The sequence below is a fragment of the Hippocampus bargibanti genome, linkage group LG10, assembly GCF_051943395.1.
Source record: "Hippocampus bargibanti isolate YZ-2025 linkage group LG10, ASM5194339v1, whole genome shotgun sequence".
Taxonomy (NCBI): Eukaryota; Metazoa; Chordata; class Actinopteri; order Syngnathiformes; family Syngnathidae; genus Hippocampus; species Hippocampus bargibanti.
This window is the reverse complement of record NC_142743.1, coordinates 21,402,589-21,425,730: the sequence shown is the minus strand read 5'-3', so window position 1 is coordinate 21,425,730 and position 23,142 is coordinate 21,402,589. Positions and strand designations below refer to the sequence as shown.

At 38.2% G+C, this 23,142-nt stretch overlaps 1 protein-coding gene across 1 annotated transcript in view; it reads right to left on the bottom strand.

The window, feature by feature from the left end:
• Positions 1-641: 641 nt before the first annotated feature.
• Positions 642-23,142, bottom strand: part of tusc3 (tumor suppressor candidate 3) — a 28,539-nt gene continuing 6,038 nt past the window's right edge. The window contains exons 2-10 of the mRNA XM_089006546.1: positions 15,243-15,412; positions 14,453-14,570; positions 12,683-12,823; positions 12,325-12,465; positions 12,088-12,177; positions 5,514-5,577; positions 4,650-4,724; positions 1,908-1,998; positions 642-912 (exon numbers count right to left, since the gene is read on the bottom strand). Coding sequence (XP_088862672.1) covers positions 897-912; positions 1,908-1,998; positions 4,650-4,724; positions 5,514-5,577; positions 12,088-12,177; positions 12,325-12,465; positions 12,683-12,823; positions 14,453-14,570; positions 15,243-15,412 — 906 coding nt within the window. The 3' untranslated portion in view covers positions 642-896. The remainder of the gene's footprint in view (positions 913-1,907; positions 1,999-4,649; positions 4,725-5,513; positions 5,578-12,087; positions 12,178-12,324; positions 12,466-12,682; positions 12,824-14,452; positions 14,571-15,242; positions 15,413-23,142) is intronic.

Below are 23,142 nucleotides of genomic sequence, written 5' to 3'. Positions count from 1 at the left end.
TCCAAGCGGGTGGGGTTGGAACAATGATTCTTTGGATGAAATTAAATGTGCACAGACAGTGGACAGTGCGTGGACTTGAGGACATTAGCAACTTGGGAAAACAATAAAAACGTTCAAACCTGCCAAAAACTACAACTGATGTAAATGCTGTGGTAGAGAAGACAGAAAGTATGATATTGCACCCATCCATCTGTTTTCTAATCTGCTCACCATTGCGAGGGTCACAGACGTGTTGGAGCTTATCCCAGCTGTCTTCGGGCAGTAAGTGGGGGACACCCTGAACCAGTTGTCAGCCAATCGCAGGGCACACATAGACAAACAACGATTTCATTCACAAGCACACTTAAGGACAATTTGAACGCTAATTGCAATTTGAACGCCACATTACAAAAACACGCACAAGTGTTTTTGTAATGTGGGAGGAAATTGGAGTAACTGGAGAAAACCTGTGTAGGAAGTATACAAACTCTGCACCATGAGGTGAACATGCTAACCAGTCAGCACCGTTCTGCCGGGACAATGTTTAAATATGATGCGGAGAAAACAATATGTCATTTCTGCCTGAGTATGTGTGGTGATTACTGTACATGGTATTGCTTGAGTGGCAACAGAAATCATAACAAATGACAAAGACGCCACATTTTGACAAATACTTTTATTTTCCATTGTAAGGAAGAGCTTTCTCTTTTCAGTTATCAGACAACAACAGCCACTGTGACAACAACTAATTATCGGTTTACATTTATCACTATTAGTATATAAATTATTTAAATAAGATAAAACCTAAAACATGAACCGAAGATCCAACAGCAAGTCCGCTTTTCATCTCTTCAAATACTCGGTCGACTTCACTCACTTACCACCTTGGCCATTCTATGAGCTACCGTTCGTTGTTTTCACTTAATAAGGAAACTGAAAGAGAGAAGGAGGGTTTGTTAGAAAACAGTAAAAAGGCGGAAAGCGAGAATGACAGACTAGTGCAGCAATTTATATTATTGACAAAAGAAAAAATAAATAAAAAGAACACTGAAATTGAATCTTGAATATTCAGTAGTTTGCTGTCAAATGGCACTGAAGTGACATAATGAGGGAAAAATAAACCAATCTGTGTTTTTCATGGAAACTTTTGGTCTGAATTATGTCGCACTGTATTTCGGTTGAAAGTGGGGTGCACAATAAAGTGACCATATCTTTTTGCGCTCATTTATTTTAAGTATTCTACACCAAGAAACAACACATTAATGTGAACCGTACCAAGTGCTCAACAAATATGACGATAATCATAAAAGCTTTTCTAATGGTCCCACTTTTTCTTAAAATCGCGAGTGGCTGCCTTTCCAGCAGCTCATGTATTTTGTTTTTCTACTTTCATTCCTTTCATCACTTTGCTGCTGTGAAATGTAAATTTCTCCACTGCGAGACTAATAAAGGCAAATCCAAATGCATTGATTCCACTCGGTAACAGTCAGACTAAAAGTCCTTCAGGCAAAGACTCAGCTGTGGTAGTCATTGAAGCTACATGTACCAAGAGTATTCAAGCACCCTTGACGGGTAGTTATTGGTCCTAGAATCAATACTTGTGTTTGACTCTGTATGCTTTCAGCTTCCACTAATGTTTCTTCATCCAGTGTTAACTCAAAAGTACGCATAAGGGCTTCCTGGAGCCAATGAGCAATGAATGCACTCACTTCTGTTCAGGATTATATTCAAACAGAATGTCGCAGCTGATCTCTCGTCAAAAAAAGTCTTGCCTCTCAAATATAGTTGGAGGATTCTGCTTCAGCAGGCTTTTTAATGACAAATTAATTCACTTGGACGCATAGCTCATTGATTTATGTAACTAACTGCATGCTACCCTAAGCGTGATAAAATGACTGATCCATAAAGATTGTTGACTGTGTGGTTACCTGTAAGGGTATCCGTGATACTTCGACCTGAAAATGGAAAGCAGGAAGCTGAAGAAAAACACGACCAGTCCAAGGCCAACCAAGCAAATAACTGCAAAGAAATAACACACAGGCACTCATAGATTGCAGTCTTCATGTCCTTAGCCCTTGCCCATCATCATCATCCACTTTTTTTCCCCCTGCAGATTACCTTCTCATGTCCTTGGTGGTCATGATTATGCTTCTAGTGCACAAGCATGATATCGTGTTTGTGTATACACACCGTGTAGGCAAGCAAATTCATCCTTCTTAATCGGCTAATCCGGAAAGCAACACTATTGCATTTACTGCACGTATCAACAACAACATATGTTGTTCATCACATGATCTTTTGCACGTTATGTCTGTGGTTCTTGTACAGTGTCAAAACTAGTAAACATTAATATCAAGTCATTTTAGTAAGAAGCTAAACATCATCAACCCTGGAAAAAGTGACATCAGATGCCCGAGCAGGATATAGTTTCTTACTAAAAATGTAAGGCGTGTGTTAAACTGTCTTCATTATTCATCTTTATCCAAAAAAAAAAACGTTGACAGTTTTATTATTATTGTTATTTTGGCACCAAAGAGTAGAACTCAATAAACCCAATGTCACTAGAACAATGCCTCATGTGCCATCCGTATTTGTGATAACGATGACTGGCAATGACAGATTAGTCTCCCATAGTCTCCCGTTTAGACATGCTTAATATCTCCCTGGAAATGGTAAGTGTGTTGATTATTTTTTTCTTCTGTCTCTTTCCCATTTTGTTTGACTGCGAGATGGTTATGAACTCAAAGATGAAGGTGGGCTTTCCGTTTTCAGACATAACAGATCCAATGAGAGTTTGAGTCAAGTTGAAACTGACATGAAAATGGAACATATGTTCGGCTCCTCTCAGCATTGTTTCAAATAATTTCACTCGGTCATCCGTCTATGTTGAGTATTTTTGGGTTGCCAGACATGCCTATGACTGTCAACCACAGTGATTTTGGTCATTGAGTATGACTTGGATTTATTTGAAATTCTGCAACCACGACAATACGAATGTCTAATTCAATGACTATTCTTTAAATTGTTTGTAAGTCTAAAAAAAGTTTCAATGTACAGTGATACCTTGGCTTACAAACTTAATTGGTTCCCAGAAAGTGTGTGTAAGGCGAAACGTGTGTATTCCAAACATTAATTTCCCATAGGAAACCATTAAAATGAGAATAATCCCTTCCCAGGTCCCCATAAAACATAATTTTGAAATAAATAAGCCTTAAAAGTACACACAATATACCTTATTTTATGTATAATAAATATGCTATGGTATTGTAATTAAAGAAATAAACTGTACAGTGTAATAAAGTCGTTTTATTTACCTTTATGATGGTCGTTGATGGCTTGATGGAATGGATAGCTTTTTGCATAAAGTGTCTCAAGGAGCTCTGGGTTGTCTATCTTAGAAGTTGTGATATTTCAGCAGCAACATGTGCAGGCAGACACACTAGAAACTTCATTAATAGCTGGTTAGAGGGAAAAAAGCCGGCTGCCATTTCAGGAGCTCCAAGAACCGGCTTGTTCGCGGACGACACATCACTCATTGTGGCGCTCTGTGTGTTTCCCGAAAAATAGTTTGTATGCCAAGATTATATTATCACGAATTTAACATTTGTATGGCAAAATGTTTGTTAGCTAAAGCGTTCGTAAGCTGAGGTATCACTGTATGTATAAATCATCATTGTTATTTGCCGAAATGCACTTCATTTTTTTGGGTTGGAGCATATGTGGTAGAGATCCAAGCGACTCAAAGTGCGTTAAGAGGTCATTTCAAAAGTTTGTCTTATTTTTGAATACGCTTCGGGCCGCGATCTTGGAATGAAATCATCTTACATCTATTTTCAGATGCCTTCAGAGTTTTCTTCAACTCTTGTGTAAATCGTGGGCCTGGCCTCAGATTGTGAGCACCACGGTTCGTTTTCTCCCAGGACTTTATTTTTTTCCTTCTAATTTTAAAGTTTCCAAGTTGTATGCCGCAACTTTCACGAATGATGATAATAATGAGACTACTCCGAGCACCTCTCCTCAAATGGCACCAAAATTGAAGCCAAATTATTTTGTGATTTCTTTGATCTTGCTTTTCTATGTTGGAGAATAGGGTAGATGCCTTTTGGAGAAGAAATCGCATGAGCTTTCATGTGCCCTTGAGTCAAGAATTGCTTTGTGGAACGTTCCATTTATGGTTGTTGTTGTGCAAGGTTGAACAATCGTTTGCATGAACGCTATAACGCAGGAAGGATATATATTTCGGCACACATCTTGACACTAAGTACCATCATCAGGATCCCCTGTGGCTGCAGAAAACCTATAAATGCTCCTCAAGTAACATTGACACGTTCTCAAGTAAAACATAAGCCAGTGTGTCCAAACTATAAGTGGCATCACAGAACACATATGTTGCATTAAGTGTAGCCTAGAGTGGTTGAGAAAGCATGCTGTCATTTTAATCCATTCAGTTGAGTCCGGTGAGACAAAATGCTGATGGAGTTGAAAAATCCTAACAATTGACTCCCAAAAATATGTTACTTCGAGGATAACATTGATTTTATGCTCACTAATATATTTTACAAATGACAAACTTCAAGTGAAGTTAATGACTTATTCATGCTTCTCCTCAGTCAACTTTTTATGGGAAAATGACAAATACACGATCACTAGGAACAGTAGTCTTTTCTTACTTCTCCTTTTGCCGACATCACCCTTGGAGGTAGCAGCTTCATTCAGCAGCACCATCCCCATGGTGATGGCAGCATCTGGGGAATGATTGTCAAGGAACCCATATAGTCAAAGTCAGCTTTATTGTCAAATATGCTAATATACATGACATACAGCACAGATGAAATTAATGTCCTCTCGGACCAAGCGTGCAAGGCACTTATAATATGGCTAAAAAAGACATACAATTGACAACAGACAATACATGTAATTTCTGAATGTAAAGTGAGGTAGTGACGTATATAAAGTGACGTAATGTAGTAATGCAAAAACGAACAACAAGAAAAAAATGAGAAAGAACAAAAAATAGAGTTCAGGATGATAGTACAGCGTGTAGCGTATACTCAGAGTTCGGTGAGTGTGGCAGTGGGAAGGGGCAGGGTGGGCAGGGCTGGGAGGGAGTTGAGTCTCCAGACTGCCTGGTGGCAGAAACTGTCCTTGAGCCTGCTGGTCTTGGCTCGGAGACTCCGCTATACTAAAATTCCAAAATCATTGGTCACAGATACAGGTCACAGATACAGGTCATGCCTAAATTTACCCAATGTGTGTTCATATATTGTTTTTTTCTTTCTGGCCAACAGCTTGTGCAGAGCGAATCTTCTGATGACCAAGCTTTCCTTTCAGGGTAAACAAGCATAACTGGATGTTGAATCTCAAATTAAAAACTTGGCATGAGTGCCCACAAATTCAGACACAAAGACAGTGTGAGTATTGAAAAAAAAAATGTGTTGATCAAATGAGCTGTCGTACACCTCACAGGATGTTTAATTGAATTGTAATTTGCTGCATATCGATGAACGCAGAGAATCACAATGTCTAAAGGATACTCAGAAGAAGGATGATGTGAGACTCTGCCACAAACTGAGCCTGACTGCTACCATGGATGTAACTCTGGAAGAGAAAAGGGTTGAATTAGAACTTCATGCCAAGCACCTGGACTGTTACATTTCAAATCAATTATGGTTGTGGATAAAGATGAAGCTACTAGAAGTATGTTATCATTTTCAATGGCCCACAGGTGGGCTGCGGGTGTTGGAGATAGCGTTGTGTTTTTCAGGTTTGAAGTGCTACACGTTGTTTAAGGATGTACTACTGACCAAACAGTTGTGGCTTCCACATTTGTTAAAGGTTGGGAAATTACTTTTCATAATGTTTGCTGGAAACAAATCAGTTCAGGATATCTAATGTTCAAAATAGACGGACGGATGGATAATGTTGTCGTTATAAATTTTCATCTCTCATCACGTAATTTGGAAAGACTAATATTAACACATGACACTTCATTTCTAGAACTCCCTGACAATGTTTACATTTTCAAATACTTACATTAGCAATACAATCGCAATATCCAATTGCCAGGGAGCTATTTTTAGAACAGGCCCACGGGTTACTCATGTGGGCCACGGTGCTACCACGTCAGTGATAATATAGTGCATGTGTTCAAAAGAGTGTGCTCAGGCACTCGGTGCGTTTGTGAGTCATGAACAAAATTCTTGCGTGGACTGCGTGGGTGCAGAATGATGAAATTTTATCTCTTGAGTGGGCAGGAAGTTCAATGCAGACCTACAGAAACACTTAAATATTGTATCGCATTCAAGAACTTGCCAACTGATGTGCTGATGTTGTACATCTCTCTCATAAGACCCTGACATTTATTTTGCAAAAGTCCCAATATGCAGTCATTGACAAAAATCAATTTCAAGATTATAGCCCATTCCTCACAATTTAAAAGGAGTGGGAGAAAGGGACTATCTATTAGGTAGCTAGCTGGTTAGCTGGCTATTTATTAGCTAGCTATCTGGCTATCTATCAGCGATCTAATAGCTAGCTAGCTAGCTTTTTATTTATTTGAATTATTCCGGGTTGAGTGAACGCTGGCCGCTGCTGCTCACCCACAGAAAAACTTATCCAGTGACTGTAAAGTGACCTTGAGAGTTTTGAAAGGTGCTTATAAATGAAATGTATTATTATTATTATTATTATTATTATTATTATTATTATAGACAACATGATTACTCTCCTAGAGGTCATACGGCTGGAACCATTTGACTTCATTCCTTCACGCCATTTGGGATTGTCTTTGGTAGGTGCATGTTGGAGGTGCAATTTTAAATTTACTTTCTTTATAATCTCGCATCTCTGCGCTTGAAATTAATTTGACAGACTTGTAAAGCTACTGTCGAATAAGTGGTCCTCTATGAAAATATGACTTGACTTGCTGAGCTTTTATTACAGATTGGTAAAAAAAAACATAACAAAAAGTACATAAAAAAAACTAAATAAAAATGTATGACGATGACAATAATTTCCAGGCTACTGAGCACACCCAAATTTGACATCATTGCTGATCATTTCCATGTGATGGAAGAAAGGCAGAAAGACAGACAAAGCGGTCGTCTTTGGAAATGAGAAAACGGATGAATGAATGTCTGATAGTCCTTTAAGCCTCTCGAGATTATTAGCACCGAAGTTTACGGCACATCTAACGTCCGTTTCTCCACTTGACTGAGTCTGTGTTTATTTCTTTTTCTTTCAGACATGGACGAGGACGGATGGATGAATAGAAGATGACAAAGGAGTAAAAAAGGCGGACTGATATTTCTTGCTTCGCTGGAGGGAAATTAGGAATGTTCGCACTTGAAAGCAGGCATAAAACTGACAAAAGGCTCAGGCCTGGAGCTGAGACTTTTGTCTTCCCCGCAGACACTGTTGTCTTGTACAAGATGGGGCTTTTGAATTGTTATCAAGATGCCTTCCTTACTCATCAACCAACAAAGCAACCCTTATTTGCACAAGAACAAAAGGTTGCTTCTGGTGGCGTGACAAGAAACGTTCGCAAGTTGCTGTTTGAGTCTTCTATTATCAAGCCGCAGAGTGACGAAGAAATTGTTTAAATAGCATGATATGCACTATAATGATAATTAGTTTTTCTAATACAGTATTAGAAGAGTGTTGAGAAAAGAGACTTCTTTGTCAATGTCTCGAGGAAAAAAAAGGCAAATGCTTTGCCGGAAATCCAAATCCATGCAGCCATAACGCAAACCACTTATCCATCTGACTTTTATTTAAATTTCCATTTCAATACATTGTAATGTTGACGAACAAACAGACTGTCAGGAAAGGTGGGTTGAATTTAACTATGAAAGTCTATTGAAAAATATCAAATGAAAGCTGTAGCCTGACTTTCACACAGGTATTACAAAACTTCCAGAGTACACACATTCATTGCCTTTATATAGTGCAGCCACATAAAGACCTACTTGACCACTGACATTACTGTGAGTGGGATGAAATTCCTACACAGTATATTTAATGCCAAGTCAACAGCACAAGATTTTTTGGGATTTTTGGCGCACTTTCACACACTGCCAAACACCAAATTTATCAGGTGACCAAAGATGATGGTGCGCAAAATATGATTTGATTATTTTCAACACTGTGGGGCAAACAATAGCTAACTTGTGAATTTATATTTTTACCACGCTAACTTTGATTAAAAACTCATTCACACAATTTAAATGTATGTAAAATACGGTACCTTGAGTTGCAAGTTTTGGAGCTTCAAAATGTAATTGTATTTATAAATCTTTGCCGCTGAAGTCAACTGAGGTTTCATCCGAATGAGTACTGCAAATAAAATCTTAACGGGAGAGCGGTGCTTGTAATGAAAAATTCCTCAATCCATGACTAGGCACTTCCAATTAATCTGATGGATTAGAATGTGTGAATTCCATTCATTAGTGTGCAATACTGAATGTGTTTCTTCCTTTGCAGTCACACTTGTCGACTGTATAATATCTAGTAGATAAATGCATGCTCGTGGATCGGACAGATTAGAGACATCTTGTCATTGCAATGGAAAGCTTTGAATTGTAAAACAAGTAAGAATATTGCAGTTGATGGAAAAAAACACAGAACATTTGGAGGCTGGAGTGGAACTATATTCCTAAACAAATGATATCATTAAAACACATCTCATCTCTCTTGTTGATCTAATTCCATCATAGGGGATACTATCAACTCATTCATTTTAATATTAATGACTAGTGACATGTCGTCCATTGTTAAGCTTCTACACACCCAATTATAGTGATGGATTTTTTTTGTTCACAATTATCAAAACAGTTTGTCAAATAATTAAGAGAGTGTGATTTGAAATAATGTGACGATCTTATATAACATGAGAGAAAAACTAAGGAGAAAACAAATTGAGGTTGCAATATTGGAGAGGTTAATACTACTTAGAGCTGTCAGCATTTATCTTCATGTTTGTTTAAAGATTGCAGTGTGTACGGATCTCACAAGTAAACTAAATTGCATTAAAAATTCACAAAACTCACAAATCATATGCAGGTAGGTGTGGTAATACAAAAAAGAAAGATAACTGTAAAAATGCAATGTTCGGCACACTGAACTGAAAAATTATCCAAAAAAGTTGAAAACGTGCTTCAATATTCACTTGGGAAAGTCTTTGCCGTCCTTGGCATAAAGTTTGGGGCAAGCCTACTAAAATATGTATTTATGTTGTCTCTGACACAAGAATAACAAATATTAGATGGCAGTGTGAGTGACTTGCAGTACACATTCATTTGAATACATTGACATGAAGATACCGTGATTTTCTAAGAATCAAATAGTCTGAGAAATGGCCGCATGCAAAATGTATGGACTCATAAGCGGTACACATCAATTTAAAAGCCATACAACGGACATTTTGGTCAGTTATTTATTTTCTATCACAGACAGCATGATAAGCACCAAGAAACAGTACACAGTGGGCAGTACGTATGCTGAGTGTCTATGGCTACCGCTTTTCTCTTGCTCCAAAACCACAACAGTGTTGGTCATTAATAGCCAGCGGCCATGTAACCTTTGCAAATAACCACATTCCTCCATTTCTAGACTGTCTCATGTGTTTGGTGAGTGCGGATGTGTGCGTTTGTTTAGTTTGCAAAAGGTCATGAGGCACTCAGACAGGAAGAGGGGAAAATAAAATGTCGACAAAGCTGAACGCGGGGGAGGGTGTTCAACGTACTGAAGGAGCAATGAAGTAGAATAATGTGTTTAGTTTCTTTAAATAAGACATGTTTATTTATTTATTTGTTGTTTCCCCCAGGTGTCTTTTCCACAATAACGTATCATAAATCGACACACCATACACACCAGAATAAGGACAGGCAAACCCTGTGACAGAACAATATTATGCAGTGAATTGAAATTGATACATTCACAACAAAGTCCCATATCAGCCAAGCAAAGTGGAAATGACTGTCCCATTAAAATTGGCTGCAAATAAAGTCGAGTTGGAGCATTAAGGGGACCTTCATATTACGCCATTCACAACATGGTCAAACGTGCATGATGTCTGAAGTCTGGATAATTGTCTACTGTGAGCCCACTGCGGATTTTTTTTTCAGAGTAATTCCGTTTTATTTCCTCCCAAATCACATTGATCACAGTCACCAGAATGACTGAAAATAAGCCACACATTCAGGGAAGTTGCAGTTGTGCAAGTTCATGTCAAAGCCCCTTTTATGCCTATCACATTTCACAAACATTTGTGTGTTACGTGAAACACTAGATATGTATAGTATGTAATTTGTAAAAAAATACAGGATGAGGGAATACTTTAGAATAATGTAATGGAGCAACCTGGCAGTTGAATTACGTAAGTCAGGTAATGGGGCCAAGTGGGAGGAAGAGAATAGCGTGCGAGTTTGTGGGACGAAGGCTGACGGCTGAGACAAATGCTGGTTGGCTGCTTTCTCTGGCACTATAAACAGTTTATTTTTATAATAAAGAGGTTATTGATCAATCACTGCAGTATATTATATGTATTTTCTTTGTTACTGGAGTGCGTTTAGTAAATAGGCCCACAGCTGATGTGGGTATTTAAGCCACCTTATCGATTATAGCTTTAGCAGCTTCTTTATGATAGCCCGGCACATGAGGTTTTGTTATATTAAAGGCAAAGCTTTCATGTTTTGGAACTGATCGTGATATTGATCTCACTTTTAGTCAATTATTACCACACATTTGAGGAATCAGTGCTCCTTAGCTGGGTGAGCCCAAACAGTTGATTTCAGTAGGCATGGATGTTGTTCCCAAAAGCAAAATGATTTAAATCATGACAATATAGATATCATTTTTTTTTCTTTCACATCTCACTTCAGTGACTATTGGTAATGATCTGCCAGTTGTGTCGGAAGGTCAGTTTCATTTGGAAACTGCACTGTTGGAGTCATCCCATATGGTTTCAAGAAATAGTAAGATACGAGCAAATACGACCACACACTGGTGGAAGGAATAACTGGCTGCACATAACAAACACAGCGGTGTCCTACAAACTGAACTTATTCTATTTGCAAGGCAATAAAAGAGTTTTGATGATTCTTTGGAATGAAAAAAAAATTACTTTTGTGTAAGACTAACAATTTCCCAAAAATGTTTTTATCCTACCTTGTGAAATCAGCTGGAAATATGTTAATAACCTCCCCAGCTAATAGTATGCAAACAAAGAAGTGCTTGATAGGATGCCAAAAATGAACATTTGAATATTTCAAAGGGTGCTACTCTTCTATCTTGCTTCTTGGATTGGATCGGATTAGCCTTTAATAGTCTCGCAGTGGAGAAATGTAAATTTCACAGCAGCAAAGTTACAGAAGGAAGAGGAAAGGAAGGGAAGAAGCAGAAAAACTAAATACAGGAGCGGCTGAAAAGGCAGCCACTGTCGCAGCGCCATCTTGAAGTCAATAGAACAAAAACAAACAAAAAATAATAATATGACAAAACAAAGTCACAGTCATTCAAACTTAAGCTCTTTCTGCACCCTCTTTTGTGGTATAAAACCGCTAGATGAAAAAGGAGAGGATCAAAGTGTCGTTTTCACCAGTGAATCAGGGACGCCATGGTGAAATGTGCATGTCTGCTACAAGCTAAATGTTGAAAATAAATAAGAAGCTGCAGCACCCATTGACAAAAGAGATTGGCTCACATCTCCTGTGCCACGAAAATCCGCTTCAATTCCAAGCCGCGACAGTCCTCACTATTAATTGTGTCTCATGGCCCATTAAGAAGTGAAATTGATCGAACAATAACACACATGTTGTGACAAATGTTAAGTGTCAACTGCCCAGAAACACAACAAAAACATGTTGGAAAAAAACTAGCACAAGCAAAACAAAAATGAGTCACAGTCCTTACCCACGAGAAAGAAGGTGGCAACGTGCACAAGTGCATTGTGACACAAGTAGACTGGCCAAATACTAGATAGGACTAATGGAATAGTCATGGCAGTAGTTAATGTGGACTGTATGTGTGTGTGTTTGTGTGTGTGAGTGCATGTGTATGCGTGTGCGTGAGTGAATTTGTATATGTCTTCAAGCGCAATAAAACACTTACCACTTGTCCATTTTGAGGGTTTTTGTGAGCGTAGGGAGGGCCTCTGATGTGATTCCACATTTGACCAGAAGTCATCGCAAAAACAACACACTGAGTCAAAGTGGAGGAGAGAAGGAAATATATATATATACACACACATATATTATCACAAAATATTGCATGCATGCAATATATATATATATATATATATGTCTGTAATATATATATATTTTAAGTAATGAGCGGTGTTGCCGTTACCAGTGCTGCCATGGCCCATCCAGTCTTGTTGTATATGAATTCCAAGTTGTTTCTTCTCAGGTATAATAGGCCTCCAACAAGAGACACCAACAGAGCCAAAGCAATGGTCCCTGAATAGTTAGGAGGACGGAAGACACGGATCTAGAGAGAATGACATGATCAATTGTTTACCTCTTGTGACACTCGTATAGCAATCAACTCTTGTACAGCAAACACGCACGCACACACACAAACAGCAGACGACAAATTCGACATTGTTTAAACTCAAGGCTAGTGGCATGCTAACAAAGTGAGAATCCTACAGCCATTTTGCGAACACGTGTGCCCGCCATTAACAAGCCTCATGTGTGTCACATACCTGCACATCTGTGCGGTCTGCAATCCACTTGGCCAGCTGTTCTGAAGCAAAACCAATCCTTTGGAGGTCAAATGTGTCTGCTCTTCTTGGCTTTCCCTTTGCTGGAAAATGCATAAAGGTTGGTGCGCTGTTCATGTTCAGCTAGAGACAAGAACACAAAAAGAGCCCCTTCAGTATTAAATTAAGATATACAGTACATTATGCAAATTGTTGGATTGTATTTTCAGGTTTCTTGCAATTCACCAAGCCTGGCACATATTTATAAATCATTTGGACTCTATCCTATTTATTGCTGTATAAGTTGTGTCATTTGTCTGCAAAAATCACTTTATCAAATAAATTTCCAGAATACATAAAATACAAAGAACTGTAAATCTGTAATCCTGCTGGAACTGTCAACCCTTTTCCCATTACGGTGTGTGAAAGCTATTTTAAAGTTTTCAGAAGTCTTTTTTTTCCCCAGTATAAACAGTTACTACGTCTCTGAAGGATTTCAATACTTATTTAGGTCAAGACTCATTGCTTTTTTCACAACTATGCCTTTATGCTGCTGGGTGGTTTTCCATTTAGCTTGATATCTGTGCCTTGAAAACTAGTTTATAAGACAGTGGCTCATACATTTTGCACCGAGATGCAGCAATAATCTTCTGATTTGATCATTGCTTTGATGCCTTCAATGCCCCGCGGAACTGTTGCACCAACGCAGGACTTCAGTCAGACAAAGACAGCTGCGTAACATGGAAACTTCCAACAGATTCACTTTGTCTTAATTTATTCACCTATCATCTAACTTATACCCTGCCTTTGCTGATAATGTAGTTTTAATTAATCCAAACATATGGCATTATTTTCAATTCCTTCCAATTGTGTTACATTATGTCCTAAAAATTAATAGGACCGTGAGCATGTATAGAGCTATGAAAAAACATGTCAAATTGCATTTGAAGACGTGGAGAAGGCGTTCATGTTCTTAAGTGTGTCGTATGGATATATGCTCGGCGAATATGGGAAATCAGACTCCCACATAAAATCCCTGAGGTCCCTTCCTTGATCCACATTGCTGGCAGGATTTCAATTTGTTTCAAGTGGGGGTTGGACCCCATCTCAGACTGCACTTTCTCACACATTCTGATCATTACATTTATGGACAGAATTGAGTGCAATTGAGGACTTGGAGGAGTTTGGTTTGGTGGCTTCAGAATAACATCTCTGCTTTTTGTAGAAATTGTTCATAGGCTTCATCAACCTGCTATGCTAAACTAGATTCAGGGTCGAGTGGGAATGGTCACGGGGCATGCTCGAACCGAAGAGCTATTTGTCTTTGGGCAGGGGGGAACAACCTTAACTGGTTGCCAGCCAATTGCAGGGCACACATTGATGAATAACAACTCGCATTCACAATCACACCTCGGGACAATTGAGACAGTTTCTTTCACCTGCAATGCATGTTTTTGGAATTGGGAGGAAATTGGAGTGCCCGGAGAAAACCCACACAAGCACAGGGAGAAACGCAAACTCCACACAGGAAGACGTGTCAAAATAGATCACTACACCGCTGCACCGTGAGCTAACCAGTCGCTAAGTCTATGATACAGTATGTTTCAAGCACAATGATAGCACTTTTTCTAAGTTAAGACAAATGTGAGTTTAACCAGTCAAAATCAATAGATTGCGCTAAACCAACTCAATAAGAGTGCATAGTTGCAAAAGAATAAATCGGTTGTCGAATATGTAACAACCAAAAAAAGCAAAGAAATATTCAATTGTAACCTGTTGAAAAACATCCGCTCCTTCATCATAGTCCACTATGGTGAAAAATAGCTTGTTTGAGAAAGCTGATGAGTAGCGCCATGAGTTTGCCAAGACCTGATACTCCTCATTTGCTTGCCTGGAACATTGAAAAGCAAAACAACAACAGTAATGAGGGCAAACAACACATACCACAAAGTTTCATTGCAGTTTTAAGCAAACATTTGACAAAAGATTTGACAATGATATCACCTCATAATTAAGTGAGAAATGGTAATAAATTCTTTATTTTTTATTATTTGCGAATTCAATAAACAAAATAATTATATTTTTGGTGCATCATTATTGTGATATAAAATGGCATACATTATGATTGAAGATTTTTTTCCATAACATTCTTGATACAGTGATACCTTGGCTTACGAACTTAATTGCTTCCCAGAAAGTGTGTGTAAGTTGAAAAGTGTGTATTCCAAACAATAATTTCCACGGGGAAACCATTAGAATGAGAATAATCCATTCCCAGGTCCCATAAAACATACTTTTCAACTAAATACGCCTTAAAACTACACACGCTATACCTTATTTTATGGATAATAAATGTGCTACGGTATTGTAATGAAAGAAATAAACTGTAGTGTATAATAAAGTTACCTAACATTGTGCTATACTCCTGCAACGCATCTCATGTCTAATAAATACGCTGACTCCTTCAGTGTTGACTGACAACAAGATGGTGCTGCTGAAAGTGCTGCTGGAATGCCAGCATATGGCTGGGAACTGAGCATGTGCTTTGGCTAAGCGCACCTACCGACAGACGGAACACTGCCTTTGAGGTTGCAATGCAGTAAACATGACGATGACAGAGTAGTTCCTGGGTGGTGCTTTGACAAAGCGACGGAACTTGTCACCATTCATTCGTACAACTGATCGGCGGGATGACCACTCCATCATCTGGTCAACTTTCTCAGACAGGAGGTTCTACAAATAAAGAGGAAGAAACAAAACATGAGAGGGTTTTTTTTAGCTTCAGGTAACACTGGAAAATGGCCCTGAGTATCATGTCTCAGGAATATTGATATTTTGTCAGGGTCATTTGCATATCAACAACACAAAGAAAGACATGCCACCAGAAAGACAACAACAGTGTATTTTTTTATATATTTATAATATACCCTTTAAATTGTTTGAGTAACAAAATATTGATAAATAATTAGCTTTTTTTTCAATTTCAGTTTTGTTTGTCAGTTTAAATGTCATTGTGCTATATTGTTGTTCTGTTATTTGTTAAGAATTGAACATATTATAGAACAAACAGGTTCAGTGAAATGTCATTTCATGGAAATATTTTCTGAATAAGTTATTAACTTATTTGGTCCTTTAGTGGTGGATTTTGCTGGTTACATCAGTGTGCACACGAATGTTGATCAGAATGTGATGGTTATAATTGTTGGGGAAATTATATTGGAGGCTTGATGTAAAACTACTGTATATAGAAAGATACCCGCCACAACAAACCAGACTTTGTTTCAGTTAGTCTGTTGTTTCCAGGTGTGTGTGTGTGTGTGTGTGTGTGTGTGTGTGTGTGTGTGTGTGTGTACGTGCTGTACACGTATCACATCATCAACACAGTATTGTAAATTATCTCATACCAGACCTTCAAGTGACTCTCACACATCATTGTTATGACTCACTATGTTTGCTGGCAGGCACACACAAAACATGTTCAATATGTATGCAATCCAAATAGCCTAGCGAGGACCATTACAAATAGTTATATTTCACCCCAATGGGGACAGAGGGCACAACAATAAATCACATCTCCGGATGATGAGAGTGTACATGCATGAGTGAGTGATTATGATACCCTTACTTCAGATTTCTCCCCCTCTCTCTCCGTCTCTCTCTCTCTCTCTCTCTGTCTCCCCCCCACAATTAGATTAATTTCCCATCGCTACTGATGTCAGACAAACAGCAAAAGCCCAATCAAACATTTTCCCCAAAAAATTATGTGTATATGAAATGAAAAGCAAATTACTGTTATTTTTTCCATTCAGAAGATATATTAGTCAGAAAGACAACAAGACATAAGTAAGATTATTCTGCTAAATTCCTTATGAACGTGAAGATGCACTCAATTATGGATGGAGTGAATTCAACTGATTTTCGTTGAGAGTTTTTGCTATAATTTTAAGATTATCATTATCGGTGTAATATACTGTATGTGTATGGTTTGGATACAAAGAATGGGAAAATACTTTCTGAGGAGTAGAAGGTCACATAATAGGCATCAAATAACCATAAGTCATCACCCCCGCTCATATTTCTGTGAGACCTGAATCACTGAATAGGGACCGCATTGATTTTCTTCTTCCAAACCAGTCAGAAACTTGTTCTATGCACTTCCCACATGAAAAGCCAACAGCATTTATTCAAGCCACAAATCACTGCTCATTGTGCTTTGAAACTGCTTCTTTTGTAAGTGAATGGATCCCAGCTTTGGCCATTGGGCTCCAATACTGTTTCGTCCAATTCTCCCATTCAGAAGAGGGATTACATAAATTTGGCTCAGTATAACAGCGGGCAAAACACTCATCGTTCTCTCTCTTATACAAATACATGCGTGTGAGCACACATACACACGCACACACACACACACGAACTAAGCGCACACACACACCCAAAGTAAAAAAAAGCAGAAGAAATTACTGCAATTCAATGTAGTTTTCACATATTGCTTTATTCCTCCTACAAATACATCAATTGGGAGTGATGAGAGGTTTTACATTTTTTTTTTCTCAGAGAATAAGCAGAGTTTAATTTAAATTGGTGTTTATATGGGCCAGTGAAATTGAAAGTGCGCAACAAATGCAGGAGAAAAGACAGTAAGATTGTTCCAGTAAGTTGAAAATGCTGAAAAAGATACGACAGACTCGACAGCAGTGACAGTGGAAATAGCCTCATGGCTTTCAAATTTGGAAACCAATGTAGAGACGAGGCACTGCTTGACACATGGCGGGCGTATTGCTTTCTGTGGGTATTCTTAAAGTCACGTGATAAAACAGGTTGAAAAACAGGGCTTGCTAGTTTAGATATTGTTTGAATCCAAATTTTGGATTGGAATTTCACTCCAAATCCATGAAAAGGAAAACCACCAGCTGAACTGTGAATATGCAAGGTCCACTGTATTCAATTTTGAGTATCAGGTTTTGCTGATACAGTAAAGTCTCGTTATATCGATATCGGATATATCGATAGTCCCGGTTATATCGATACCATTTCTATGCACGCACGGAGAAAATTACATGCAAACAGGGTCGGATATATCGATAGTCCCGGTTATATCGATATTTTTTCGGACTCCCTTGAATATCGATATAACGAGACTTTACTGTACATCCAAGCCATGTAAAGTATGCACATGACTACAGAAAAAAAAGGTTTTAAGGTAGTAACTGCAGACATCACTGAAATAAACAAGAAGTGAGAAGAAATACTATTTCAACCATAGTTGACAGATCATGTCTCTAATGAGGAGCTTGATTGCGGATGATCATCGCACTCCTCATTTCAACTGAGCAACTGGTGACCACACCCCCTCGCAGCTGTTCCCATTACTCACCAGCCAATTAGTCTCAGCGCAGCACAGCAGAGACTTAGATCGAGCTCCCTCGCACCTTCCTACGTATCAAAGGGAAATACAGCTTTCCCCTTTGCTACATGTTCGCATTGTCTTTTAAACTGCCTTTTAAAGAACTCGAAATGACCACCCCCACCTACGTATAATAAAACAAGAAAGGTTCCATCCAGCAGCTTTTCTTAAGTGATTTTATTGCCAGCTCATTCTGAAAGACCTTTTGCTCTTTAATCAGTGCGGTGGCCTATTCACATCTAACTGCCTCATCAAGCTAAGGTTGCCATAAACCATTGGCTGATGTGTCGAGTGCACATTATCGAAGACCTTAACAGGATATCATAATATCCACTCTCTTTGTTTTAACATGTTCTCATACATCAGATCCACAGAGGTAAATTTAATCCTGCAGTGGATGTTTTAATTTCCTCATTCATGGTCAATCTCACACCTTTACCAACCATGAAAAATGTACTTAAAGTTGCATGTCACCCCTATTTTTTCCATTGCAAAATTGTTCACATTTTACAGATTTGACACATTACTCACTACTGGTTAAAGACCAGTTGTTGGCATTCAGAGTAAGATGAATCCTTGGTGAAAAAAAATGTTGGCATTGTTCACTTAAAATCATCATCAATGGTTCTATTTTTGTGATGCTGAATTTGACCGCGTTACTCAAGTGTCTACAATTACAAAAATGAAACCAATCGGAAATGATAAAGCTCAGTTTTAAATTGCTATCAAATGTGATGTGATCATTTTGTTAGAACAGTAAATTGTTTCCTGAACCAAACACATGAAGAGTTATGTTTCTACATGATTCATGAACAACATGTACTGTAAATAATATCATCGAAAAAAGTACTGCTCTGTGAATATTACGATTTAATAAGGTGAGGCCTCGAGAGGCAGCAGTAACTTCAACCTGTCATTCAATAAAGCACAAAAATTCCAAGTCATCTGATCTTCGAAACATGCAAGAACCTCATGAATGGAAGGAAATGAAGGGATAAGTGTAGAAATTTAGTGTGTGCCACCAGTATGGTGCACATTGAAAGGATGAGAAAAGTGTGCAATTGCACATGCGTGAGCAGCCTTGAGGGAACATTTCTGGCCATGTCTATGAATTAATAAACATACTTTTTTTAACAATCTAAATCGAAAGCAATTAATCATACTGTGAATTAAGGAGGGATAGAAGAAAAACATCAATTTCTCTGACGTGCACTGTGAGGGTCGGTTGCAAATGAAATCCTTTAATTAAATTTAAACTCAAGGCCACTTAAAAATCTTAAATGTTCTTGATTAAACACACTTCTCTCACTCACTCACTGTTTAATTTGATATTGGGTAGATTTAGATGGATGTGCCGCTTTTTCTGTTGTCGCTGTGTAGTTTAATGGAATCATTGGACCACCTACAGTTGACCTGTGCTGCTTGAATTACGACTGGGTAGAATGCAAAATGTGTTGATATTGTTTGTCTGATTCTATTGAGTCCAGATTATGTAGAAATTAATTTAAAAAAAGATACATTAGGAACTGGTTACTATTTTGACAGACGTGTAGTTTTATTACAGCCTGAAAATGTCCAAAATTATGACGGGATATGGTTTATTGTCATTTGAAGCAGACCACAAGCCTTAAGTAAACGTCTTTACCTTTTGTGGTTACCCTAATACAGAATAATTCCTTGGTCTCATCCTTGACAAGAAATTCTACACAAATAATGACTGAATTTACACACAGACATTTATTTATGAGTTTGATATAGTGCAATCCCTAACATACACAAGACTGGTATAACAGATAAATAATAATGACATAAATTTTTAAAAATTATTCTCATACCAGCTAGCCTTTCAAACTGACCCTTGTTTTTGTGCATTTATTTTAAAACCATCTGCTTTTGATTTCTTTTTATAAACCACATCTTTAAAATGATTTCTTTTGTTTTACTATTTTTTGTTGTGTTTATAATTAGGCGTTCTTCCACATGTCGGTGTCTGCCTATGCATTATGTTTTATCATTCCAGTTTTTCCCTCTGCTCTTATCTTTTTCTAAATAGTCTTCAAACCTTGCGATGAAAGCTAAGTCTATTTGACTGAGCATACACCTGATACGGAAATATATTTCTGGGCATCATTGACAGAAACACAGCTCCACTTATATGTGGCCACAAAATGTATAAAAAAAGAAGAAAGAAAGAAAATAAATTAGGCGATGGGCAGGCTGGCGTATGGACAATGGCAGTAGAAAAATGTTTTGATTTAAAGTACAGTAAAGTCTCGTTATATCGATATCGGATATATCGATAGTCCCGGTTATATCGATACTATTTCTATGCACGCACGGAGAAAATTACATGCAAACGGGGTCGGATATATCGATAGTCCCGGTTATATCGATATTTTTTCGGACTCCCTTGAATATCGATATAACGAGACTTTACTGTATTTGTAATTTGCCAGCTTGATGACAAATCCCCTCCCTTCGCTGACAGCTCATGTTATTTCTAGGAATGGCAGCTTCTGGGACTTGAAGCAGGAATATGAAGTTTTGTGATAATTCAATGAAGGTGACAGATGGAAACAATAACACACAGAGATAAATTGACAAGAAAATGCAATGGACATATGGTTAATATTGAAAAATCATCCCAGTGCCTTGTACCGCACACATTCAGTTGGATCCTGAAATGTACACAACAAGCAAATTCAGGCAAATAACTATTTTTGGCTTGAATATGCAGCGTAATGTTAAAGGTTTGAAACAATATGTTCCAGGATGATTGTAGAACTTTTGATCGATGTGTCACATCAAGAGAGGATGAAAATTTAAATATGGTGCTCCAGAGTCAAACTGGTGGTCCCATTAGATGATTAAGAATATATTTTTCAAGAGAGACCAGGGGCCTCTTTTATTAAACATGCATAGATAAATATGCGTACGTAGAGCATGCATACACACATTTGCATTCTAAGTATGGGAATTCATCAAAATGGACTTGTGCACAGGCACGTGGGTAAATTTATGCAGAGCTCTGACCATGCGTACACATAAGTCCACATATTTCAACAAATTTCGATGGAAGCATGAACACACAATTAATGTAGCCACCTGAACAGAAAATTATTTCATTCAATCAACATATAAACAAACGTAGTCCTGACAAGGTGGAGGCATTAATTCATGCACAATTCATTAATTCTACAGAATCTCTGTGGATATATGCAGGGCTGCGGCGGCCATCGGGAATATCATGATCTTTTCGAATGGTTGGCTCTTTTCCCAGCCAAAATTCATGCGCAGCTTCATCACTGGTGTACATATGACAGCTGTCCACACCTTTGAGAAATGCAGTCAAAAACCAATTTCCACAGCAAAACATTTTGGAGTAAATTATCTATGAATAATAACTATGAACACAATTGCTAAAACAGCCAAGATAAAACATTTAACATTCTGAAAATGCTGTTTTTTATCTCTTTCAATTTAGACTTAAAAACAATTCAAGGCCACCGGTTCCGAGAGCTTTAAAGTAATTCTGCAGGGGATTCAAGGGTGAGAGTGCAGAGTAGCCAAAAGCATTTTCCCAATTTTTGTTGTGGCATTTGGAAGATAGTATAAGACTGCGGAGAATGAATACCGTCAAGTACCTCTCTGCCTGACTAAAAACACAAACACTGGAAAGTACTTAGTGGGTGAACCTGCAGAACGCCATGATAGGCCATACACCCTGAGAGTTACAAACATGCACATGCAAACGCACAAGCACATACACATACAGTAGTTTAAAGCCTTTCGCAGAGTGCTAAAAGGCTTTGTGCCACTGTTTAATAGAAGAAATAACATTTGACTGTGACAGCCAACGTGGACGCCCACCACAACTCCCTATACACAGCCTTACAATATTGATCCACATTAAACCTTTCAATCAAACATCGCAGTCAGCACTGTGTGTGACTGCCTGTGGTCGTGTGTGTCAAAGTGTAGTTATGAATTTTGACGTGAAGCTGAGTGAAAGTTTTAGTGTGTGCCAAGTCTATGAAGTGCCACAGCAACACAAGGCTGTCTGGAAGGATAAGAGTGTGACGCCTTATCAGCCAAAAGCCAGACACACACAAATACACAGTTCTGATCTCACACACAAACACACACACATACGCACACACTTACACACACGAGAGGGTTGGTGTGCAAAATAGGAAATCACACTCACTCATCATATCAGCTATATAGTAACAGTTGACACTTGTCTCCCTTTGGGATACAGGTGTAGTGGATGTGTGCAACAGGCAGGACGAAAGAAGGATAGGAAGGAGTAAAAGCCTGGAAGACGGGTGCAAAGTCAGGACTGAAGTATGAAAAAGCAAAAGTGATGAAGTTAGCAGACATGATGATGAAAGATAAATTGGATAAAAAAGGGGGATTTTCTTTTGGTGATCTAGAATAATTTGGAAAAGGTGGCATGACTGAGCACAACATAGATTGGTCAAAACAGTTAACTGTTAGATTTGTTAGACCGTAACATGTATAAAAATACACAGAGTTGCTCCTGACATTGAACTGAAAGCAGTATGACACAAACCAAGGATTACTTGTAGTACAGACGATCCTTCATCACAGGTGCTCTAAACAAAAGATGTTGCATCATTTGGTGTTAACCTGCCAGGAGGACTCACTGTTACGCTGTATAAATATTTTTTAAACGTTTTCATCAGAAAAAGAGCAGCACAGAGAGGAGAAGACAACAGTGACTCATGGAGGAGAGAAGCCACAAGCAGCCCATAAAAGTGAGTAAAGGGATACTGACGCTGTCACTGCTGCCGGCATGTCATAGTTTATTCATAGATTTTTTTAGCCACTTATACTATCTGTGTTTTCCTTTTGTTTTCCGATTATACTATGGAGTCATCAAACCATGTTAAATTCATCTACCATTTTGAAGTCAAGTTTGTCTTTATTACTGGTAATTTTGATACATTTGTCAGTTCTTTGCATGGGGTAAGGATACCGTAAGATCACATATGTTTTGGTGTATATGAGTTCCTTAGGCAGTGGACGAGTGATT